The 26800-nt window shown below is 39.2% G+C and overlaps 1 protein-coding gene across 1 annotated transcript; it reads left to right on the top strand.

Moving 5' to 3' along the window:
* Window positions 1-948: 948 nt before the first annotated feature.
* Window positions 949-26597, top strand: frrs1l (ferric-chelate reductase 1-like). Its single transcript, XM_043690058.2, has 5 exons — window positions 949-1348; window positions 7673-7757; window positions 11860-11998; window positions 19189-19435; window positions 20273-26597. The coding sequence occupies exons 1-5, from the start codon at window positions 1093-1095 to the stop codon at window positions 20443-20445; spliced, it is 900 nt and encodes a 299-aa protein (XP_043545993.1). The 5' UTR covers window positions 949-1092; the 3' UTR covers window positions 20446-26597.
* Window positions 26598-26800: the final 203 nt, after the last annotated feature.

Below are 26800 nucleotides of genomic sequence, written 5' to 3'. Positions count from 1 at the left end.
TACCTTAGTCTAAGAGTGAGAAAATATTAATGAATTACCTGCTTTTTTATGAGCTCACACACTTGGACATTTTTTTTCTCTTTTCAAACTCATTCACTCTGACTCCCTGCTGCTACTTTGGACAATGTCTGGGTGGCTGGCTGGTTTGCAATGCAGAGTAAGGTCAACAGGGTAAGGCTCAATTCTTGCAATGGCTAAAGTTACAATGACTCTCCTTCTCAATCTCTCCCCTTGTCTGAGGCAAGGTGGCTCTCAGGTTAAACCATCACCAGTGGTCTCTCTCGCTATAATGAGAGAGCATCTCAATGTTTGGTGGGACAATGTTGATTTTACCTTTACCTTTGATTGTGTAGCTCTAATCCTCTCTCCAACTTTATTTATCTCGGGTTGGTGGCTGTGGAGGGACAATCTTGAGGAGATGAAGTCAATTTTATTCTTGCAATGGTGGCTTAATGGGGAAATGATTCTGATGCAGGAGAAAGGAAATGTAAGAGTTGGTGTTCAATTCTCTGCACCAATGAAGATTGATGCCACCTTTATTTCAGTTCTGGTGTCCCAGTTGGGGTTGGACCTGTGACAAGAGTGCTCCACGTTCAGAGGAACGTAGGTTAGGGGAGGTGACAATAGCAGTGAAATGGTAGCCACTAATGTCACACCGAGAGTTGCCATGAAAATGTCTAAAGATGTATCCGGGTGAAATTTGAAAAGGCGGAGGGGGGGCTGTTTTTGCAGTTCAAGGAAAAGATTCCTATCCAAAGAAGTGATATTTGCGGTGATACGAACGTGTTTCAGATTGCAATGGTGCAAAGGATGACAAAATTAAACCCGATGCGTTCCTAAGCCTTGCGTTCCAGTTGTAATAATCTGTGTATTGCAACCGAGAATGCCCAGGGTTAACGGAAACACTATAACACAGTCGGTGGGAGGTGGATCATGCGCACTGATCGGTAGCGAGGTTAATGGTACTGCTCAGGATGCTTCGGTGTGTACCAGATGGATCTGTGGATGTGCAGAGAGACCATGGGGACAAATTAAAAATAAACTAGTCCGCGGCAGTGCCCGTCCTCAGGCGTACCCCCAGCTGCCGCTGCCATGGCGGGGATCCTGCTCCTCCTGCTGCTGGTCGCCTCTCTACTCGTCAGCCCGGCTTGTGCAAACCCAGCAGCTGAGGAGAGTTTCGCGGGGAGTCCGGGAGCCCGGGAGCCGGAGCCGGAGAGCGGGAGGATGGGCTTGGAGGACCTGGAGAAAAGCGGGCTGCAGCTGGAGGAATCCGGCACAGAGCAGCACCAGGAATCCTACAGCACCTTCGCCGCGGAATTCTTCGAGACCCGGTACTGGGGGGATGAAGGTTGGTGGAATGGTTTCGCTGCCGCGGTGGGGCGGGACAACAGCTTGGGTGGGGGAAGGAAGGAACTGACTTTAATAACATTCTGAAGGACTGGGAAATTATTCTTGCACGCCCGGAGGTTTCTCTTCCAGGCTTTGCTCATTGAGGTTTTACTGAAAGATTTGATGTACCAGCAAGTCTGTTTGAGGTAGGGATCCTCTAAACCTTGGAAACTCATGTACATCTCATACTCATGCGTCATTTTCCTCCATATGACAATTTAAATGGTCCCAGGGTCCGGATCCGACGCCGTGATGTTGCACCGGGCCAGGGCGAGGAGGCCGCCTTATTGAAGGCGATACCCCCACTGCCCGAATGAACGCCCACACTTCATGAACAGGTTCAAACGTGACGCAAAAGCCGTGATCCCAAGTCGGCCACCCCCTGCCCTTAGCAGGACGCCTGGAGTTCTCTCCTTCCTCCAGTCCTAGTCTACTGCCATCCTCCTCCATCTGACTGCACCACTTCTCACATTGAACAACCTCTCCTTTGACTGTTCATTTATTTCCTCAGAATGACCTTTGTAATGTTATGCTTTTCTGTACTAAGTGTGGCGAAATTTTGAAATATGGATTCATATTGTGTTAGTAGTATTAGAGGGGTAAGATCTATGAGGTGAGAAGTCCTTTTGTCATCCTCTTTCAGCTGTTGTATTTTTACCTGCCAGCTGCTCGCCTTACTGATTGAAGGAACTGTCACCATTAATGTTATGTATTCAGATGTCTAAGTAGCAGTCTAAGTACCTTCTTTAGTCTCCATATTTTATTTACTGCCCATATCCATGGTTTCAGACTCCATGGAATGGTAGCACATTTCTAACGCTTTATTCAGTTTAAAGGAACTTGGAACAATGAATCAAAGATTTGTGCAGATGGAATGCTAAGATTGGTTCTATTAGATAATGATTCAAACTATGGTAGAATATAACAAAGTTATCCTGCTTCACTGCCCTGGCAAAATGCCTGGGAAAACTTGTGCTAACATAAATATGTGTTCGCTCTCTATCACCCACCATGTCTATTTGTCATAATAGCTAATCAGAGAGTCACAGCGATGTACAGCACGGAAACAGACCCTTCGGTCCAACTTGTCCATGTTGACCAGATATCCAAAACCAACCTGGTCCCATTTGCCAGCACTTAGCCCATATTGCTCTAAACCTTCCTATTCATATATCCATGTAAATGTCTTTTAAATGTCATAATTGTACCAGCCTCCACCACTTCCTCTGACAGCTCATTCCATACACGCAGTACCCTCTATGTGAAAAGATTGCCCCTTAGGTCTCTTTTAAATTTTTCCCCCTCACCTTAAACCCATGCCTTCTAGTTTTGGACTCCCCTACTCAGAGAAAGACTTTGTCTATTTACCCTATCCATGCTCCTCATGGTTTCCTAAACCTCTATAAAGTCACCCCTCAGCCTCTGACGCTCCAGGGTAAAACATCACCAGCCTATTCAGCCTCTCCCTATTGCTCAAACCATCAACTTAGATTCAGCTTTCAATAATATAAATATCTATGGCAAGAACAAAAAAAATTACAGCACAGGAACAGGCCATTTCGTCCTTCAAGCCTGTGCGATTCCAATCCACTATCTAAATCTTCAAAGGATCTGTATCCCTCTGCTCCCTGCCCATTCATGTATTTGGCTAGATACATCTCAAATGATGCTATCATGCCCACCTCTACCACCTTTGCTGGCAACGCATTCCAGGTACCCACTAGACTTTGCGTAAAGAACTTTCCACACATATCTCCCCTAAACCTTTCCCCTCTCACCTTGAACTTGTGACCCCTAGTAATTGAGCCCCCCACTCTGGGAAAAACCTTCTTGCTATCCACTCTGTCTATATCTCTCATGATTTTGTAGACCCCAATCAGGTTCCCCCTCAATCTCTGTCTTGTAATGATCCTAATCTACTCAACTTCTCTTCATAGCTAGCATCCTCCATACCAGGCAACATCCCAGAGAACCTCCTCTGCACCCTCTCCAAAACATCCACATCCTTTTGGTAATGTGGCAACCAGAACTGTAAACAGTATTCTGAATGTGGCCAAACCTAAGTCCTATACAACTGTAACATGACCTGCCAACTCTTGTATTCAATACCCGTCTGATGAAGGAAAGCATGCCGTATGCCTTCTTGACCACTTTATTGACCTGTGTTGCCACCTTCAGGGAACAATGAACACACAGATCTCTCTATACATCAGTTTTCCTCAGGGCTTTTCTATTTACCACATTGTTCGCTCTCCAAAATGCGTCACCTCTTATTTGCCCGGATTGAACTCCATCTGCCATTTCTCCGCCCAACTCTCCAATCTATCTATATTATACTACATTCTCTGACTGTCCCCTTCACTAACTGCTACTCCAATCTTAGTGTCATCCGCAAACTTGTTAATCAGACCACCTATACCTTCCTCTAGATCATTTATGTATATCAAAAACAACAATAGTCCCAGCATGGATTCTTGTGGAACACCACTGGGCACAGTTCTCCATGTTTGATTAGATTAGATTCCCTACAGTATGGAAATAGGCCCTTTGGTCCAACTAGTCCACACCGACGCTCCGAAGAGTAACCTTCCCAGACTCTTTCTCCTAGCCTATGTTTACCCTGACTAACACACCTATCACTATGGGCAATTCACCTGATCTGCACGTCTTTGGAATGTGGGAGGAAACCCATGCAGACATAGGAGAATGTGCAACCTCCACATAGACAGTCACCCGAGGCTGGAATCGAACCTGGATCCCTGGCGCTGTGAGGCAGCAGTGCTAACCACTGAGCTACCGTGCCACCCCAAATTTTGAGAAACTCCCTTCCACCACTACTTTGTCTCCTATTGCCCAGCCAGTTCTCTTTCAATCTAACTAGTATACCCTGGACCCAATGTGACTTCACTTTCTCCAGTAGCCTGCTGTGGGGAACCATATCAAATGCCTTACTGAAGTTCATGTATATGATATCTACAGCCCTTCCCTCATCAATCAACTTTGTCACTTAGTCAAAGAATTTGATTAAGAATGAATATTAATTCCTTACAGATTTTTCAATGTTGTTTATGGTAGAAAATGTTGTTACATTCTTCTAGTTTGCATTTATTTTGAAGGAAAATCAAGGTGATTTAAATAATGATTGTATGAAGTCCAAATCAACTTAGCTGAAAAGATAGCAAATGAAATATTGGATTAGTCATGAAAACTTCTCAAATTTGAGATGCTCTAACCACACATATATTCTCTAATTATACAAAAGGTTGCAGTAAAATATAGAGCTCCATGTATAAATGGAGAAAATCAACCAGCAAGCAATGAACATGATGAAACCAGGACTAACAATACTGAAGAAAGTTGTGAGGGTACAGAAATCTTTGTAGGCAGGCACAAAGGGAAGCCAGAAATGGGCTGAGGCAATATGTAAAACAGACTAAAACATAATATCTCAGACAATAGGAGATTTTATTAATACACTAGAAGTAAAATAATTAGGATTATTTGGTAGGATTGCTCAAGGATAAAGAAATGAATCTGTTTATGAAAAATAAATATATAGAGGTGATGTTAAATAAATATTGTCAGTTGGAATGAGGTATCAATGGACCAGTCAATGATGTTGAACAGTTCTTGGGGATAATTGTACAAGTAGCATTGATTCCAAAATAATGGTTTGACTCAAGGTCATAAATCACCTGGGCCACATGGCACGGATCTAGGTTTATGATGGAAGACAGTGAGGATGTAGCATAAATTCTGACTAATTTTCTTGAAACTTTCTTTTGAAATACAAACAAGGCCAAATGTTTGTAGTATAGTCAATTTGGTGTGCCAGCTTAAGAGGAGAGAGAAGGATAAATTGGGTGGCTGCTGGCGAAGTCATCCAGTGCTGAGAATGAGCATTCTTTTTGAATCCAATAATTCAAGATCAATTATAGAATCACCAGAGAGGCATGAAATAAATAAAAATTCTCAATGGATTTCTTAATGAAAACATGCGTTTGTGAAGCTAATACAGAATTAGAAGTGCCTGATTAGGTTGATCAAGGGAATATAGTTGACAAAAGGAGTGTAGATTTCCAAAAGGTTTTTTCCCTGGACTTTGGAGACAGTTTCACATTCCTTTTCAAGTCTGCTGACATGAATTTTGCAGTATTCTGTTGGCCTGTTTATAAATAAGCTCTCCTGATTTGCAAGCTTCTGAACTAACTGCACTTCAGCTAGGGTGATTGGCTCCCCTGAATTAAACTTGATTCTCTTTCTCAGAGAACTAAACTGAACTCATAGTTGTTCTGGGCTGAGACCTTGAACTTTCTGTTCTGAAATCCAACATTGAACTAATGGCTTCTTGGTCTGTTATAAACTCAGCAATATAAAAATTCCATTCATTAACACTACAGGGGTTCACCCAGGTACTTGACTGCTGTCACACACTTTCAAGGTATTGATTCAAGTAGGTTACTGTTTCAAATGACTTTCTAACCTGTTTTTCAAAAGTTATCTTCAAAAAATGAACCACGTTTATCTGCCTTTACTTTGAAATCCGAATTCTAAAATATGACATAAATCTTGAACACCTTACATCATACTATTGAGAAATAAGGACATCTTCAAAGTAAAAGAAACAGAAAACATCCAAAGAATGATAGATAGTCAAGGGACAAATTAGAGGGAGATACTTAAAATTATCACCAACACTGGAGAAAAAGTACTAGGATAACCAGTGGGACTAAAGACTGATAAATCCCCTGGACCCGATGGCCTAAATTCTAAGGTTCTTATAATGAAGATGGTTGTGGTCACTGGAGATCAGTCATCTGCCCCAAGATATTGCTACAGAAGTTGCTTGTGTCATGTCCTACATCCAAAATCTTCAGCTAAAATTTTATCAATAACTTTCCCTGCATCTTAAAGTCACAAGTAGGGATGTTCGCTGATGATTGCTCCATGTTCACTTTTTGTGACTCTTCAGATACTGAAGTAATCGAAGTCCATTTGCAGCAAGACCTGGACAACATCCAGATTTGGTCTGATGATTGAGAAGTCACATTCATGCCATGAAAGTGTCAGAAAATGATCATTTCTCCCACAAGTAAGAATCCAACCATCTCTGTTTTAAGTTCAATGACATTACCATTGCTGAATCCTTAACTACCACTATCCTTGCAGGTATTATTGACAAGAAACTGAACTGGACTAGCCCTGTAAATATTGTGTTTACAAGAGCAGGTCCAAGACTGGAATTCTGCATCGCACAACTCATCTTCCCAAAGCCTGTCTATTATTTATAGGACAGAAGTCAGAAGTGTGATAAAATATTCTCTGCTTGTCTGGATGAGTGCACCTTCAACAAAAATTAAAGAAGCTTAAATAAAATAACAACTGTGAATGCTAGAAATCTGAAACAAACAAAAACAGAAATTGCTGGAGAAACTCAGCAAGTCTGACAGCACCTGTGGAGAGAGAAACAGAATTAACATTTTGAGTCCAGCGACTCTTCAGGATCATGAAGCTTGACTCCACCCCGGGGGAAAAAAAAACCCACTTGATTGGTACTCCATCTACTATCTTCAAAATTCACTCCCTTTGTCACCAACATATAGTGGTAACTGTGTGTATCATCCAACAACTCACCAGGCTCTTTGACAACCTTCCAAACCTGCAACCTCTAACACCTTAAAAGGACAATGGCAACATATGCCTGGGAACAACATGACCTGCAAGTACTTCTCAAAGCTCCCACAGCATCCTGATTGTTCTATGTGACCATTCTTTCACTATTGTTAGGTCAAAATCCTAGAACTCTCAAGCAGCAGAATGGTGTTGCTATACCTGGGACTGCAGCAATTCATGAAGGCAATTCTCCACTACTTTCTCAAGGGCAATTAGAGATGGTCAATAAATGCTGACCTAGCCAGTGATGCATGCCTACCTCAAAAAAAGTCGACCTGTTTAAGTCAGATGTGTAAAGGCATTTCCTCACTGATGTTTAATCATTAGTACTCCAACCCAGACAGCAAGGAAGATTGAGTCTTTGAATATATTCAAGGCTGAGTTAAACTTTTTTTTTCCCTACACGTTATTAAAGTATCATAGGATCAGCAAGAAAATGTAGCTAAGGCCACGATCAAATCATGATTTTATAATCTGGTCATGATCTTACTGAATGACAGAACAGGCTTGAAAGGGGAAATGGGCTCCTCCTGATCCTAACTTTAATGTTATTATGTTAAGGTATATGTTTTCTTTGTTTGTGATTATGGTTTATATTTTTGTATTGCAGGTTATGCTTTCCCATCCCCTCCTCCAGTGGATCCTTTTGCAAGAATACGGGTGGATGACTGTGGAAAAACAAAAGGCTGCTTTAGGTGGGTAGCAGCAATGTAATCATATTTTCTAATTACAATCTAATGAAGCTATGATCATAATAACTGAGCTTACATATCAACATTTCCAAACTAATGTTTTGTTGGCAAACCCATACCATAACAATTACAAATTTCCGATTGGATTAATGGTGATTAGAATTCAATCATCAAGCATATATGTAAAAAACACCTTTTCTATAAACAGTACATTATGTTAACTCTTCTTTCTCCCTATCTCTCTCTCTCTCTATCTCTCATCTTCAGTTTCTGTGCTGCTTCACTTTTTATTTTGATGGTTATGGGTGGCATGATGTTACTAAGAAAGAGGATGCATTTAAGGTAGAGTTGGACAGAAAATATGGCTATTGATATCTCCCACCATATTGCTTCATCCAACTGGATGTGTGATATTCCAGTCCCTGATATTTACTACAAGCCCCAGAATTCATGTTGCATCTATTTTTCTCTCTTCATACCTATCATTTCTGTCGCTCCATAAATTTCTTTTTTGACACCTTTTTAAATATCTGCTCAGTCCTTCTATAATTCCCTCTGCTTTTCCCTGTTGTCACTCACGTGATCTTTAAACCTTTTGTTTACTCCCCCATTCTCAATCTACCAGAAACACTCACATCCTCAACAACTTAATTTCATGCTTGCTACCTATTTTACATTTGTCTACAAAATTCAACTTATTGTTTACCACAAAACTAACTAAATTTGAGAAAAGATACCATCTGCTGTTTTCTCTCTCACAGGTGTAAGAAATTGGTAGTTACATTTTCTAGGTGGGAGTGTTGTTTGACTTCAAAACTCAAATGCTGTCTTTAAAAAATCAAATTAATATTAACTTGAAACTTCTCTCATCATTTCCTCCAATCCAAGTGTTTGTGCTTCCCTTTCCCCACTGCCCTCAGCTCAATACACTTTCTAATATTTGTCATCATATTTTAGGTATATATGGTACTAAGAAGAGTTCTGAGAATAGTTCCAGAGATGAGGAACATCAATTATGAGGATAGATTGGAGAAGCTGGGTTATTCTCCTGACAGCAAAGATGATTAAGAGATGTTCCTTTGGTAATGGAAGAGAAGCGCAGGATTCAGGTTTAAAGTATATTGGCAAAAGAACCAAGGCAACCCAAATAAAACATGTTTAAAACAATATGTAGTTAGAATTTGAACTGCATTACTTGAAGGTGTAGTGGGTACACATTCAGTTGTGGCTTTTAAAGGAATTTGAATGAAAACCCAAAATGTGTACAGTTGTATAATTATTAGAGATTATAAAGATCAAGATGAGAACAGACTTGCTAGAAAATGTCTTACACCAAGTGGAGAGGGCAAAATGCATGGTTAATGATTAAATCACATATCAAGTCATTATCTTAAAAAGAAAGTACGTTGGCAGTGGAAGAAATTTGTTATGGAACATGGAGACAAAGGGGATCAAGACTGCTGCTCATGAGGAGAATGAACACTGACATGGACTGGTTGAGCTGAATGACCCATTTCTGTGTTTTCTATATAATTTCAACCCAAACTGACAGCAGTTAAAATCTTCAAGAGTTGAACTAGATAGTTAGGGGTCAGACATGTTAAAACCTTGCAAATGGTATAAAGCATGTAACCTTTGAGATGTTCAGGGCAAAGAAACATTCTTTACAATGTGGAGGAGCTTAAATAAGGTAACTAATATGTACATGGTACTCCAGATTCAGTTTTACTAGTGCCCTATGTAACTAAAGCATAATCTAATTACTTTTGTGCTCTGTGCCTGTTGTGATAAATGATAACATTCTATTATCTTTTCAGATTACTTGCTGTACTTGCACACTAATATTTTGCAATTCATCTCAGTTCTGCAATCTCTCACCATTTAGATTTGTTTTTATTCCTCCTGCCAAAATGGACAACTTCACATTATCCTACATTATTATTCATTTGCCACATCTTTGCCCACTCACATAACCTATCTATATCCTTTGTAATTTAATTTCTTACCTATCACTGAGCCATGAGCAAATTTGACAACCTTTCTCTTCATCTAACTCATTTCTGTGCATTGTAAGCAGAGATTTGTGTGGTACCCAATTTGTTACATTTTGTCAACTGGAAAAAGACCTATTTATGCCTCCTCTCTGCTTCCTATTTCCCAGCCAGTCTTTTATCCGTGCCAATATGCAATCTACTACATCACGAACTTTTATTTTCTGCAATAACCTTTGGCATGGCACATTTTCAAATTCCTCCTGGAAATCTAAGTATAGTCCATTCACTGGTTCCTCTTTATCCATAACATGTTACCTCCTCAAAGTACTCCAATAGATTGGTGAAACATGGTTTCCTTTTCACAAAACCATGTTGACTATGTCTGATTGCCTTTACCTTATTTAGTTATCCTGCCATAACTTATTTAATAATATCTATTAACATTTTCCCTATGATAAATGTAGAGCTAACTGCTCTGTAGTTTCTTGCTTTCTGTGTCCCTCCTTTATTAAAAAAAGTAGTTACATTCACTGTCTTCCAATCTAATGGGACTGTTATTGATTCAAATAAGCTTTGGAAAATTACAACCAATGTGTTGACTATCTCACTGGCCAGTTCGTAGAAACTAGGAACAGGAATATCCATTTGGCTCTTTAAGTCTGCTCCACCATTCAATATTATCATGGCTGATCCTCTATCTCAATGCCAAATCCCCTCTTTCTCCCCATACCCCTTGATGTCTTTGAAATCTAAACATTTATCTACCTCTTTCTTGAATAGACAGACACCTGACCTCTACAGCCTTTTGCCACCATGTACTCTCAATGTGACTAGTTAATGCTTGAAGTTAAAATGGGCAAGTTAATATAAATGTCATGGCCCAAGGAAAGAACTGAGCCAAACAATATATATTTGTTCTTCAGTTCTGAAGAAGTCAGTGTTAACTGTGTTTTTTCCCTCCACAGGTGCTGCGAAACCTGCACATTTCTCCAGATTTCTCTTTGTTTCAGATTTCCAGAAACCACAGTGTTTTGCTTTTATCCAGCAATATGTTTCTTTTCTAAATAGGAATGTTTAAGATTCACTCCTCTAAATGTGAACATTTAAATTTGAACTAACATAACCATCATTCAACCACACTAATTTTTAGGAACCATCACTTGTAGAAGCATTTCAGTGCTTAATGTGATTATGTTTACAGTGCATTCAGTAAATTGAAAAGATAAAACAGGTGTAATGAAGATAATTTTTTTCAAATGCTCAAAATTGTAATAAAATCTGTTACACCTAAAAATCTTCAGTGTGAAAGAACTGGCAGGCATGCACATTTTGGAAGCTACTTGGAAATCACAGTGAGGGTGAGAGAATGGACAGTTTTGTGGGCGGAGATCAATTTGGGTGTATAGTCCAACAGATGATTTTAACAATTAATAAGACCCAAGTGTAATACAAATACACACATCTCTATTACTTTCAAAGTTCTGTGATCTTTTAAGTGACCTAATTAGTTTAGAAATACATTTGCTTGCTTAAAATAGTGGAGAAAACTCCAGGTCTAGGTTTGTTGTTTCATCATATTTGCTAGTAATCTCTTATCTAACCGATGAGGTATTTTGGAGGGTCTGGGTAATGTTTACAAAATTGTTACCTTTTGAGGTGTAACAATATTTAATTTTGATTTGTCTAATTAGCTTATGGGATATTGGAGATTATCATATTTTTCCTGTGGGTTTCTGTAGTTGCTTTTGAGAATGCTACTCTTAAAGATTTCCTATAATCTTTGCCATCCAAGTGAAAGCAACTTCTATTCTGAAACTGTGACGATTAATACATGTTTAATCAACCTTACACAATAAGGTGCTAGTAATAAAGTGCACAACCTATATGCAAACCAGGATGCTAACAATAATCTTGCAGTTATGCTGTTTTGCAGCAATTTGAGGCATCCTTAGAAGATATAGCAACTGCTCCAATTTACAATTACTTATTTCTAAAGCTGATTTTTCAGTGAAAGTTGCAGATTACAAAATATGTTCACTAGGACAGAGCTATGTATCGTAGCAGTGACATGCATAATTTTTAAACAGGCTGTCTGTACTTACCTATTGTAGGTATGGGAAACCTGGCTGTGATGCAGACACGTGTGATTATTTCCTCAGTTACCGCAGGATAGGTGCTGATGTGGAATTTGAGCTAAGCGCTGACACTGATGGTTGGGTTGCAGTTGGATTTTCATCAGACAAACTAATGGTAAGCCACGTACCCCACACAGAAATTCAGTTGTTTCTTTACTGCACTGAATTAATTAAAATGTGCATACTGAAACTAATCAAGTATATACATGTGATTCTGCTGTTTCTCGTTTAGCAATAATGAAGTTTATGTTTCAAACTTTGCCAAAAAGTAGATACATTTCAATAAATAATGCCAAAACTTAGAGTTGATGAACATGGGTTAACATTACTTAATGTATATGTAATTATATCTCTCCAAACAGTAAAACCCACTGAGTGAACATCCCTCAAATTCTGCTAAATCAAAATAAGATCTATTTAACTTGTGTGATCTGATGACAGTACACCTTATCCTTCCACACCTCTTCACAACTTTCCTTGTTATCTGAATTCATAAATAGCATTAACTTTTGTTGAAGAAACATTTGACAGATTCAACAGTCTTCTGATTTGTACAATAGCCATTTGGGCATAATGTGTGAAAGCAGACTGAGTGCTGGTGGGAGATTTGACTGTGGGAGCTTGGTGTTTGTATATCTTATCCTGCCATCACCTGGCACACAGCGATGGTCCCTGGTGCCAGACTGGCAGGAACAGATTAAGCACCATCATGTACCTGAGCTTCCAGATCCCAAAAGGAGGGCAGTGGCAGCTTACAGTCTTTTGTATTTCAAGGGTTTTGAGATCTTTTATCTGGCATTAGATCAGCCATTCCTGCTGATCACTGAATACACAGATCCAAGGCCCAGTGCAGTGATAACTTCTGGAGACAAACTAATAATTCAACAGTTTTTTTTCAAGACAACAACTTATGCCAAGTATTCAGCCTGATTATTCAAAGCAATAGATAGGAAAGAATGCCTAAGCAGAAGCTGTAATGATGTAGCCAGTAACCATGTAGAGAGGTTCACTGTCATCCAATAATCTATTCTGGAACTTGAGTTTTCCTTTATCTTTAATTATGCTGATCCTTCGGTTTCCCAAGGAAGGAGCCAGGATAAGAGACAGAGAAACTCACAAAAGCATCATGGTGTGAGGAAGACCAGCTTGGCTTATCATCACTTCTGAGTTTCTTGTGTTAAAGAATAACATGTACTTACCTTTTGTTCTGTTACTTCAGTTGAATTTAGTCATACAGGAAATAATTCACTCATTATGTGGTGTCTTATTCAATCAGGTGAGTGAGATTTACATTGACTTGGCCTCTATATTGGGGAGACAGGCCGCCTACTTGCGGAGCGATTCAGAGAGCACCTCTGGGCCACCCGGACGAACCAACCCAATCACCCTGTAGCACAGCATTTCAACTCCCCCTCCCACTCCACCGAGGATATGCAGGTCATTGGACTCATCCACCGCCAAACCACAACAACGCGACGGTCGGAGGAGGAGCGTCTTATCTTCCGACTGGGAACCCTCCAACCACAGGGGATGAACTTGGACTTCACCAGTTTCTTCATCCCCCCTCCCCCCACCTTGTCTCAGCCGAATCCCTCCAGCCCGACACCGCCTTCCTGACCTGCAGTCTTCTTCTTGACCTCTCCGCCTCCACCCTACTCCGACCTATCACCCTCACCTTGACCTCTTTCCACCTATCACATTTCCAATGCCCCTCCTCCAAGTCCCTCCTCCCTACCTTTTATCTTCTCCTGCTGAACACTCTCTGCTCATTCCTGAAGAAGGGCATGTGCCCGAAACGTCGAATCTTCTGTTCCCTAGATGCTGCCTGACCTGCTGTGCTGTTCCAGCAATAAAGTTTCAGCATTGACTTGGAGGTGCCAGTGTTGGACTGGGGTGGACAAAGTTAATCATCACGCAACGCCAGGCTATAGTCTACTAGGTTAATTTGGAAGCACTAGCTTTCAGAGCGCTGCTCCATTTGGTGGTTGTCAACCTGATAACCACCAGACAACCACCTGATAAAGGAGCAGCACTCCAAAAGCTAGTGCTTCAAAATAAACCTGTTCGACTACAACCTAGTGTTGTGAGATTTACATTGTATGATAAGAAAATTCTAATGTGATCAGGGTGAATACTGCATTAGGGTTTGCTGTTTATTTGGTGAGGAAGAAGGAAATAAGATAAATGTGATTAAAAATAGAATGATAAGAATACTTCAGTAATCAGCTGAGTTCTGAAGATAAAAATCACACACCAGGCTATAGTCCAACAGGTTTAATTGGAAGCACGAGCTTTCGGAGCGTTGCTCCTTCATCAGGTGGCAGTGCTCCGAAAGCTAGTGCTTCCAATTAAACCTGTTGGACTATAACCTGGTGTTGTATGACTTTTAACTTTGTCCACCCCGGTCCAACACCGGCATCTCCAAATCATGAGTTCTGAAGAGTCTTTTGAGCTGTTTCCCTCCTGGGGTTTCAATAACATGCTGCTGTGCTTCAATAGCAAGTAAGGCCACTTCTCCCAAAACTCTTTACACCTAGGTATTTTTAGATAACAAGGATGTTATTAGATCAGCAAGTTTGAAACCTAGAGGATTGATTGATTGTGAGCAGAGTTTTTCAACCTCGTCATGTGGGGCGGGGTCATGTATCAATTTTTCTTTTACTCTAGGGGCTCATGAGCAAATTTCCAGAAAGCTAATATTTAGTACGACAGTAACCATGAATTTCAATTTGAAAACATTTAAAGCAATAAATCAATAAATTAAGTAAATAAATAATGAATAAAGATGACCATTGAAAAGTGCCAAGAGGCAGAGCTAACTATTACAAGCCTTTTTTGCCTTTTTGCTTCAGAAGCAGTGCTGAAGATAGACTAGATCCCTGACTTCTGAGCACCCAGAAGTGGGAGAGGAGGGTTTAGAGGCAAGGGCTGAGCTAAATGGGTTTAACTAACACTTGTTGCATTCTCCTCTGGTGGTGCATATTCCCAGCTAACCTTGGCAAAATTCATACAAACGTGGGAATGGGAAGAAGGCTACCTTTGTCTTCAGTGTCTGACTCACTCTGTCTCTCCATCTTCCATTTGCATGGACGCACAGACACACTTCCCTGTCCCACTTGGGAGGGCATGCACTCCCTCCACACACACTCTCCCCCTCCCTCCCTTGAGCGCTCACATAATCCCCCATCCTCTCTCTCATTCAATCCTTCACTTATTCTCCATTATGCTAACCCCCCCCCCCCCCCCCCCCCAACCCGACCCAAGGTCCCAGACATCATGATGTTTATTCTTCTTGAGGCATAATCCTCATTTAGAACACCCCCTCAGATGTTCTTCCTGCAGCTCTAATGGAGATGGGGGGTGTCATTATCCTTCCCAGCTTTGCCATGCATAAGCTGATGATGTGGCTGACTGTGCTTCTTGAACTGGTCAGAGAAGGTAAAATTCCTTAGTGCTGTGTTTGTAGCTGACACCTCAGTGTCTGCAACAGGTTGTTTAAAGAGTTATTATATATTTTTTACCTAATGACAATATAATAATAATGATGAAATTATAATAAAAATATTCAAGATTACGCTTTACCAGATGTGGCCTATTTCCATCTATAATTTGGAGCCACTTCGACTAAGACATTAATGATTCTTAAATCAATATTGCTTGTTTATATTCATTGCTAATTAATAGTGTATGCATCCCTACTTTTCTCCCCCTCAATTATATTATCAATAGTCAAGTACTGTTCTGATTTATTTCAGGGAGCATTTGTTACTGGAACTTAGAACAGTTCAGCACAGTACAGCCCTTTTGCCCTTGATGTTGTGCCAACCTTTTATCTGACTCTAAGATCAAACTAACCTACATTCCCTTCATTTTACTATCATCCAAGTGCCTATCCAAGAGTTGCTTAAATGTCCCTAATGTAGCTGACTCCACTACCACCCCGGCAGTGCATTCCACACACCCACCACTCTATGTAAAGATCCTACCTCTGATATCTCCCCTAAACCTTCCTCCAATCACCTTAAGATTATGCTCCCTCAAGATGGCCATTTCTGCCCTGGGAAAATGTATCCGATTATTCATTCTATGCTTCTCATCATCTTGTACATCTCGATCAAGTCGCCTCTCACCGTTCTTTGCTCCAATGAGAAAAACCTTTGCAATCTCAACCTTTCTTAAGGTTTATCCTCCAGTCCAGTTAGCATCCTGGTAAATCTTCTCTGCGCCCTCTGAAAAGCTTCCACGTCCTTTCTATAATGAGGCGACCAGAATTGAATACAATATTACAAGTTTGATCTAACTAGGGTTCTGTAGAGCTGCAGCATAACCTTATGGCTCTTAAACTCACTCTCACTGCAAATGAAAGACAACATACCATACGCCTTCTTTATAACTCTATCGACGTGGGTATCAGTTTTGAGGGATCTATGGACATGGTCCCCAAGATCCCTCTGTTTCTCCAAACTGTCAAGAATCCTGCCTTTAACCCTGTATCCTGCATTCAAATTCAATCTTATAAAATGAATTACTTCACACTTTTCCAGGTCGAACTCCATCTGCCATTTATTACCCCAGTTCTGCATCCTATCAATGTCCCATTGCAACCTACAACAGCCCTCCACACTAGCTACCATTCCACCAACCTTCAAATTATTGGCAAACTTACTCACCCAGATCCTGTGGAACACCACTGGTCACTGAGCTCCAGGCTGAATATTTTCCATCTCACTACCATCTTCTGTCTTCTATGGACCAGCCAATTATGTATTTAGACAGCCACATTTCCCTGTATCCCATGCCTCCTTCCTTTCTGAAGGTTCTCCATGAAAGGCCCTTATCAAGCGCCTTACTAAAATCCATGTGCACCACATCCACTGCTCTATCTTCATCAATGTGTTTTGTCACATCCTCAAAGATTTCAATAGGAATTGTGAGGCATCATCTGCCCCTCACAAAGCCATGCTGACTATCCCTAAGCAAACTATGATTTTCCAACTAAACATCAATCTTGTCTCTCAGAATCCTCTCAATAATTTGCCCACCACAGACGTAAGACCAACTGGTCTGTAATTCCCAGGATTATCCTTATTCCCTTTCTTGAACAAGGGAATAACATTTGCCACCCTCCAATCATCTGGCACTACTCCAGTGGACTGTAATGATGCAAAGATAGGGACTTATCTTTCCTTATGTTTTTCAAAATTTTCAGCACATGGTCCTTGTTAACATCAACCTGTTCGAGCATATCAGCCTGTTTCACGCTGACCCCCAAATGGTCCCTCTCAGTAGTGAATACTAAAGCAAAGTGTACATTAAGGACCTCCCTACCTCCTCCAACTCCAGGCAGAAGATCCCTCCACTATCCCTGATAGGCCTAACCTCACTCTAGCCATCCTTATGTTCCTCACACAAGTATAGAATGCCTTAGAGCTTTCCTTAATCCTACCCATTAAAGCTTTTTCATGCCCCCTTCCAGCTCTAAGTCCATTCTTTAGTTCCTTCCTGCCTACCTTGTGCCTTGTCTGATCCATGCCTCCTCAAACTTAAGTAAGCTTCCTTCTTCCTCTTTACTAGATGTTCTACATCCTTTGTTCCCAAAGGTACCTTCACCTTACCATCCCTTCCTTGCCTCAATGGGACAAACCTATCCAGCACTATCAGCAAGTGCTCCCTAAACAACCACCACATTTCTGTTGTGCATTTTCCTGAGAGCATCTGTTCCTAATTTAGGACCCCAGTTCCTGCCCAATGGGACTGTAATTCCCCTCGTCCCAATTAAATACTTTCCCATACCATCTGCTCTTATCCCTCTCCATGACTATAGTAAAGGTCAGGAGTTGTGATCACTATCACCGAAATGCTCTCCCAAGAGATTTGACACCTGGCCTGGTTCGTTGCTAAGCACCAAATCCAATATAGCCTTCCCTCTAGTTGGCCTATTCATATATTGAGTCAGGAATCTTTCCTATACACACCTGACAAAAACTGCTCCATCCAAACTATTTAAACTAAAGAGGTTCCAATCAATATTAGGGAAGTTAAAGTCACCCATGACAACAAACCTGTTATTTCTGCATCTTTTCCAAGATCTGCCCTCCAATCTGCTCCTCCTTGACACTTGCTACTGGGGGGGTCTGTAGAAAACTCCCAGTAAAGTGTCTGCTCTTTTCCTGTTTCTGACCTCCACATATACTCACTCTGCAGATAAACCCTCCTCAATTACCTCCCTTCTGCAGCTGTGATACTATCCCTGATTAGCAATGCCACTTCCCCACATCTTTTGCCCCCATCCCCATTCCTTTTGAAACATCTACACCTTGGAACATCCAACAGCCATTCCTGCCCTTGTGATATCCAACTCTCTGTAATGGCCACAACATCATAGTTCCAAGTACTGATCCTAAGTTCATCATCCTTAATCCTGATACTACTTGCGTTAAAATAGATACACTTCAGCCCATCACACTGACTGCAACTTTACCCTATCAACTATCTATCCCTCTCCACAGACTCTCTGCTCGCTGTAACTGGCTGTTCACTAGGTACTCCATCCTCAGATTAGTAGCTTCAATTCCCACTCCCTGCCAAACTAGTTTAAACCCTCGTGAAGAGCTCTAGCAAACCTGCTGTCCGGGATATTGGTTCCCCTCCAGTTCAGTTGCAACCTATCCCTCTTGTACAGGTTCCACCTTCCCCAGAAGGTATCCCAATGATCCACATATCTGAAGCCCTCCCTCCTACATCAGCCCTGCAGCGATGTGTTCATTTGCACTCTCTCTCTATTCCTAGCCTCACTAGCGCATGGCACCGATAGCCATCCCGAGATTACTACTCTGCTTGTCTTGCCTTTTAGTTTCCAACCTAAATCCCTACATCCACTTTTCCTAGCGATTGTCATTGGTACTGATATGTACCACGACTTCTGGCAGCTGTCTCTCCCGCTTGAGAATCTTGTAGACTCGATCTGAGACATCCCTGACCATGGCACCTGGAAGGCAACATACATATGATATTTTCCTGTTAAATACATAAGTATTTAACAGGAAAATTTACCTTTCCGGCAACCTCCAGTCCCTGCTCTCATCACTTCCGCTGATGCAATGGAGGCAACTAATTCATGAGGTAAGTATTTAACAGGAAAACTTGTTAAATACTACATTAAATTGTTTTTATCTTATGATATTTTGCTTTACTCTTGTGAACATTTTCAAACTCTATGAATTTCTCACCTTCGGAGCATAGTAATTATGCTTGAATTCCAATGCTCACCTCAGAATTAAATGATGCACTTATTTTTGCTTGCAGGGCGGTGATGATGTCATGGCCTGCGTGCATGATGACAATGGCAGAGTTCGAATCCAGCACTTTTACAATGTTGGACAGTGGGCCAAAGAGATAAAAAGAAATCCAGCTAGGGACGAAGAAGGCATTTTTGAGAACAACCGAGTGACCTGCCGATTTAAACGACCAGTCTATGTCCCTAGAGATGAAACCATTATTGATCTTCATTTGAGCTGGTACTACTTATTTGCATGGGGTCCTGCCATACAAGGTAAGTCTGTTCTTTAAAATGTTATAGACCTGTTGTGATAGGTCGTAATTGCATGAGAGTTATCAACAATATATTTTTTTAAACTAGACTCAGCTAACTGATTAATAGTGTGACAGATATTTAGATATTTAATGAGATTTATAAGTTTCCTCTTTTAAAAATCAACTCATCTATGAAAGTAACCAATGTGAACATTTATAATTTTGCTTTTATTGTCAATTTAAAACATACCTTAATACAAGGGAATTTTTACAGTAGGTTTTATTGTTAACATTTTGTATGTTATGAGCAATGACCATTATATTTTTGCTGTAGTGTTCTTACCACATCAAGCTGCAGTTATGCAGCTTCTATTCCCTTTGCATCTTTCAATAATGCTCCTGTTCATTCCCATGTTAAATGCTGACAAAAGTAGTTTTAGCACTCAGTCAGATTATCAAAACAGTCACTAATTCAGCTATTGCAAGTACAGTACTGTTTAAGAACATAAAATAAGTAACAGCAGGAAGTTTAAGTCATACTGTACCTCAGACTTACTCTGCCACCAATAAGATCAACGCTGAGTTTTCTCAATTCCATTTTCCTGCCCTATCCCTTGGAAAGAAAGAAATGTCAATGGGAAAACCAGTGAATCTTAGCATTGGTAATACAAAATGGTATATTGATGAGCCAAACTTCTATCTGAAAGAAGAGGATGGGTTGAAAATCACAACAGAAATGTTTCAAAGGAAGTAATTTACTGATATATGAAAATATTTGAAATAAAGGCATGCAATTTTACCTAACTAATCTTTTTGCTGTTTTTGCTACATTTTTTTGCTTGTGTTGACTTGAAAGGTTCAATCACCCGACATGACATTGACTCTCCACCAGTATCTGAAGATGTTGTCAGCATCTACAAGTATGAAGATTTATTTATGCCTTCTGCAGCTTACCAAACCTTCTCCTCTCCTTTCTGCCTGCTTTTAATTGTTGCTCTGACATTCTACATACTAATGGGGACTCCATAACTAAGCCAGTGCACAAAAACATTGGCTTAAAAACATGTTTAACTGTGTAGAATTTCAGGAGGAGTGAAATGAATACACAAGTGGTGTTTGAAATAAATTTTCTCATGGTGCACCAACTGATTATGAATAATTTGACAATATTTGCTGGGAAATGATTAGCAAATTGTCGAATAATAAATACCCTTGGGTAGCAAGAATCTGAGCCCTGTAAAGCATGTCTGTAGAACAATTGTAGATTGACAGAACTGTACAATTTGTTTCCCTGGTCTAGGAACAGTATGCACTACTATTTCAGTCATTAAGTCAGCGTATGCTGCAAGTGACAAGAAGCCAATTCTAGAAGAACTAATAACATTATTCTGAATGTAGATTCCTAGCTAACATGCAGCTTAGGTTGGTTGTTGTGCCTGTATTTTGTAAGATCTTTATACTGTTTGATGAAAATTCATTGTATCAGATGTTGTCATTTTCCGCTCTTAAGTTTAGTCAAATCAAAAATTAAAAGAATGTTTGAAGAAATACAAGCTTTTTTAATTCTGTGTAAATAACTAGAAGCTGTTTATATCTTATTTATTTGCAGAGGATTCAAATTGTAGTGAAATATTAATTTCTGTCAAAGCTTTTACTTTGTATAAAGAGTCAAATGGCTAACAAATTATTGATGTAATATAATTCAAAAGTCAAACAACAAAATTGAAATATAGAAGGAACATTAATGGGCAAATAGTCCTCAAAAGTTGAATTTCTCAATTAACTATTCACCTAAAGGTTTCAGATTACCAAAAAAATGTGTGACTGCATCTCATTATTACCATCCAACAGTATTGTGAAATCTAGAAACAGCATTCTACAAAAGGGATGGAGACAAAAACTGGTGATAATATTGTTTATATTGAATGAACTTCAATATTGACTCTGTTCAGTAAATATGACATACAGTGGGTGTATTATGAAAAGCTGTAGTGAAAGACATCAAGGAATCTTGAGAGGTGATGGTGGGGGGATTGAATCTTTAATAGAGGGGGAGAGGTGAAGGTTCAATCATTGACGTGATGTTGATTTCAGAGAAGTGGGAAAGAGGGTTTTCATACAGTGATCAGGAAGGTGGTCTCAATGTAAGAGAAAGAGAACTGGCAAATAAGTAAGCATATGGAAGAATAATAATCAGGATTTATTCAAGCTATCCCTATATTTCCACTTTGCTACATTTGTTTAAAGATTGTGTGTATAATGAATTTTGAAACATATAAACAAAATTAATCTCTGTTGCCCTGAGTTCTGGTTGCCCAAAAATATGCCAACAGCTAACCAGATGCTGTTAACTTCCCCTGCTAGTCAAACTTTTATTTCAAGCTATAATTCTACAGTTTATACTTGATCAGAGGACTGTATATCTGCAAGTTCTTTTAATAATTGAACATGCTGTTATTGATTGTATCTAATTTCAGTGATGTTTATAATTCCTTTATTAAATTTGAGATTTATTGTCTGATAAGTTAAAATATGAAGATATTCAGTCACTCCTTTCTTGCAAAGAAACTTGCAGTCTTTATCATCACATCTTATCTAATTGTTCCCCACTAATTTTTATTCACACTATATTCCATTTAAACAGTTAATAAATAAATCAACTAATTTTTCCATTTGCAGTATTCCCACAGTGACAAAACATTACTAGGTTCTGACTAACATGACTGTCTCATAATTTGATTCCTTAGCCTCACTGAGAAGCAAATCTAGTGAAGTTGATGTTTGATAAAGTTCCCTGATTGACTCATTAGCTTACTCCAAAAAGCCCTTCAGGATCATTCATACACGTCAGTGGAAGCAGAAGTTACAACAACTCTGAATTTTAAGCAACTGCTGGTATCTCGACATCCTTTGGAAATATATCAATGGTGTCAGCTGTTGCTTCTGTGATGTTCATTATTCCAATACACATAGCTATATACTATTCATCAGAGGTAGCAACAGTTCAGTCATATCGGTGGTGCGTCCCAATTATTTGCCTACGTTCGAAACACTTTTATTTAAAGACAATCCAATTTGTCTCAACTTTGAGGGTGGAACAATTTAGACTGGGTCCTTGCAGGCATCAATTATGTAGTGCAAGGGCTCTCTGTACAAAACAGTGAAAACATAATAATGCATATGCCTCAGCAAAGGTTCTGAAGGCTAGTGTTCTTTGAAGCACTACTGAAACTTAATCTGCTTAGCTGTTTGGGGTGGTGGGATCATTATATTCCACATCTAATCCTTGCAAAATTATTCTTGTGCTGCATATTGTACAGTATTGGAATCTACACAGCTTCACCATGATGTCATTAAGTATTTAGGAACTCAGATTGAAAACAGGGTGTAAAGTTGGTAAAATGAGAATGTACCCTACTGCCCGAGAGATGCAAGAGAGGGTTATCTGCTGATTATTCTCCTAATGTTAACACTAGCAGAGAACTATATCAGGATAGACATATGGCAGAAGAAGCATTTGAAATTATCTAAATGATGGATGAATATTAATTTGAGAGAGAATTGTTTACAATAAATTGCCAGACTGAGAACATGAAAATTATATTTATAGTTTGTGTTCTGTTCTCAAACTGGATGTACTTCTTCAATCTGTGATTCTCTGATTCTGTGTATTTTTCTGTGATCCACCCGAGGTTTCCTTCTCCCATGTTCAATTATTGGCTACACCTTCATCAATAACAAGAATTTTGAATTATTGCCAGAGGTCACATCAAGACTGTTCATAATTTCAAATGGCTTGTGAACATGTTTCAGAACGGGAACATCTAGGGCTAGCATCTACTTTGGATTTCTGTTAAGAAATTCCCTCTAGAATTCATAATATCTCAAATGAATGCAGAGTTGAGGTATGGTTATCAACCTTCTCATTTCTTAGCAACCTGAAACACTAGGCAGCATTCCTACCCCTACTATCTACAAAAATTTGTATTCAGATCCCTACTACCCCACCTTGTCTCCAGCACTGGGTAGTATCTCTTAAATATTTTTCCCCCGACCACAAAGAACTGACAAACACTTCTATCTCAGACATATGGCTACTTAAATTATAATGCAACCCCACCTGATTAAAACTCATCTGATTTTGAATCCTACTATTTCTCCCTGTCTAAAATTGCAGAGACAAATGGAAGAAAGAGGTGAAAAATAACAAGAGGGTGATCGTTAATCTGTCATGTAAAAGATGGTTCTCATCTTCACTGTAGTTCCTTTGTTAACTATCTTAAATCTGTGCCTTTTGGTTAACTACTGTCGGTACTGGTGAAGTCTGACTGTGACAGAAACACAAATGAAAGAGCCAAATGAATGGAGGTAAACATGGTATAACAAGTCTGAGATGCACAAAATAGACTGGTAGCTGGACTTGATGATGATTTGCCAAATCTAAAAGTGATTCCGTCAAATTATGGTCTACTCATTAGTTGTGAACCATTGATCTGATGTTTCTGCATTGTCCTAGAAACCAGAAGCAGGTATGCTTTTTTATTTTAGCTGAAGGAGGCCTTCCTGATAACCTTCATTTTGAGGCATCCAGTAGGTTTCCTCTTCTAATAAAGACATACAGCATGGAAACATACCCTTTAGTCAAACTCATTCATGCTGACAATAGTCCCAAACTAAACTAGTCCCACACTCCTGTGCTTGGCCCATATCCCTCCAAACATTTCCTATTCATGTATTTACCTAAATGTCTTTTAAATGTTATAACTGTATCTGCATCTACCACTTCCTCTGGAAGTTCATTCCACACATTAACAGCTCTCTGTGCAAATAAATTGCTCCCCATGTCTTTTTAAAGTTTTCCCTTCTCACCTTTTAAAATATTCCCCCTAGTTTTGAACTCCCCCACCCTAGAGAACATACACCTGCCATTCACCTTATCTACACCCCTCAAGATTTTATAGATCTCTATCAGGTCACACCTCAACCTCCTTCACTCCAGTGAAAAAAAGTCCCAGCCTTCTTATAACTCGAGCTTTCCATACCCAGCAAAATCTTGGTAAATCTCTTCTGAACTGTCATCAGCTTAATAATATCCTTTCTATAGTAGGCCAACTAGAACTGAACACAATACTCCAGAAGAGGCCTCACCAATATTCTGTACAATCTCAACATGAAGTCCCAACTCCTTTACTCAAAGGTCTGAGTAATGAAGGCAAGCATGCTAAATGCCTTCTTTTAACACCCTGTTTTATTTGTAAAGCAAACTTCAAACTTCTCTGTCAAAGCTCACCTCTGCTGTTAGGGCTGTCAGCCTGACATTGTTGCTGGCCCTTTGTATTGAGCCTCCCACTTCTCTAATCTGCCTTTTTAAATTTTACATCACTGGAAATGTGGCTTATTAAATGGATGTCCTCGTGACCAATATCCCAACACAGCCATTTCCAGGTTCCCAACACTTAAGTAAAGCCAATGTCGAGATCACAATCTAAACAGCAAAATTCAAATAATCAAATCTTACAATATAGAATTAAATCATTCATCCAATTGGGTTTGTGCCAACTCTTCGAATAAGCCACTGAATCTTTCCCAATAGCTGCATAAAGTTCACCATTTCAAGCATTATCCAATTTACTTTTGAAAATTATTATTGAAGCTCCTTCTAACATCCTGTTGAACAGTGCATTCCAAATACTCTTAATCTGCCATATAAAAGATGGTTCTCATCTTCACTGTAGTTCTTTTGTTAACTACTGTCAGTACTGGTTAAGTCTGACTGTGATATACTAACGAGATAGTGCACTTTGTCACAGGAAGTGATGCAATGATATTTGATCTCGTTTCTTGCAGTATTTTGAAGCCATAAGAAGATTTTCCTTGAATAAAGGTAATGTTGTCCTTTATCAATACAACATGATTAAAATATACCCTTGTGCAATGAAAACAATTATTCTCATTTACTAACATATTATCAAACGCATTTATAATTAGAAACACTTACAAACTCACTTTTTAACTTTGTGCCCTGAGGCAACTCTCAGCTCCTCTAGTTTCCCCAGTTTTCATCAATTTATTTTGTACCCTCTCCAAGAGCTTGACATCTTTTCTCAAATGTAGTGCCCATAAATAGGACAGTACAAGCTGAAGCCTACCAAGAAGGAAAACCAGTAAAACCTGTATATGAGATATAAGTCCAACTCATCTTGTCTCCTTCAAAATGGAGCTCCAGTACTACTAAGATCTTCATTTGCATAGATTACTGTTTATTTTACTGATTCATTCCTTCTGGGTAATCAGTGGTGTATAAATAACAAAAAGGAAAATAGAAATTGCTGGTAAAACTCAAAACTGAGGAAAGGTCACTGGACCCAAAACACCAATTCTGATTTTTCTCCACAGATGCTGCTAGACCTGCTGAGCTTTTCCAGCAAGTTCTGTTTTTGTTTTTGTTTTTGATTTCCACCATCGGCAATTCTTTCAGTTTTAATTTAGTGATGTATGAATGTTTCGCTTCTGTGCCTCTATTTATAAAAACAATTATATGTCCTGCATGTAATTTTCAAATCTGTCCTACCATTTGCAATGGTTTGTGAAATCCCACATCTCTTAGTTCTTGCACTTCAATTAAATATTGTAAATGAAACTATTTCTCATTCTTTTTTCCAAATTACATTGCAATGTGATTAAACAAAGTTAACTATATTTAAACCTTATAGGTGCAGTAAGGATTGACTAAAGTGTGCTTGTTTTCACAATTAACATTAAAGAAGAAATTGTGACCAGTAGTAGCTTCATAAATGCAATCCTTTTCAAAATTGGTCTGTCTGCCTGTAGTGAACTATATATGAGCGGTTTGTATATTTTTCCAGTGAATGTAATAACTGAAGCTTTAGGGTTATAGCAATGTGAATGTCATTTTAGTATATTTAAAACAAAATAAATGTATAGCTCTGAAAATCTGTAGAGGAGACCAAACAATTCTTTTCTTATATTTCTATTTAAAATTAAGCTGCTCTTGCATGGTACTGATAACTGATTCTGGTGAACTTATTTATCTCATCTCAAGTGGTAGTCTTCATTATTGCATAGCTGTTTCTGCAAATATGGTATCACTGTTGATGTACACAACTGGAGAATTTTAATGTTATCAATAATGCTTGGTACTAGCTAATAAAATATAACTAATTTCAGCTGAGTGTTTGATTTGCTCACGAAAATCCATGCAATGAAAACAATCATTTAAATATTCAAATTCAAGGTGTGCATAATACATCTTATAAAGAGGCACAGTATTATGCTTTTTAAAAAGGCTTTATATGTCTGAAGTATGATCCTGAGATGAAGGGCTTATCATATGAAAAGTGGTTAAGGACTTTGGTTCTATACT

Source organism: Chiloscyllium plagiosum, unplaced genomic scaffold (assembly GCF_037043375.1).
Source record: "Chiloscyllium plagiosum isolate Xiang-an unplaced genomic scaffold, Cpla_swu_hap1 HiC_scaffold_5, whole genome shotgun sequence".
Lineage (NCBI taxonomy): Eukaryota > Metazoa > Chordata > Chondrichthyes > Orectolobiformes > Hemiscylliidae > Chiloscyllium > Chiloscyllium plagiosum.
Note: the sequence above shows the minus strand (reverse complement) of the source record. Positions and strands in the feature narration are given on the sequence as shown.

Excerpts from the sequence above, each read along its gene's own strand:
- frrs1l (XM_043690058.2), top strand. The coding sequence starts at position 1,093 with ATGGCGGGGATCCTGCTCCTCCTGCTGCTGGTCGCCTCTCTACTCGTC. Across the intron at positions 1,349-7,672 it reads CCGGTACTGGGGGGATGAAG|GTTATGCTTTCCCATCCCCT; the intron begins GTTGGTGGAATG and ends TTTGTATTGCAG. Across the intron at positions 11,999-19,188 it reads TTTCATCAGACAAACTAATG|GGCGGTGATGATGTCATGGC; the intron begins GTAAGCCACGTA and ends TTTTGCTTGCAG.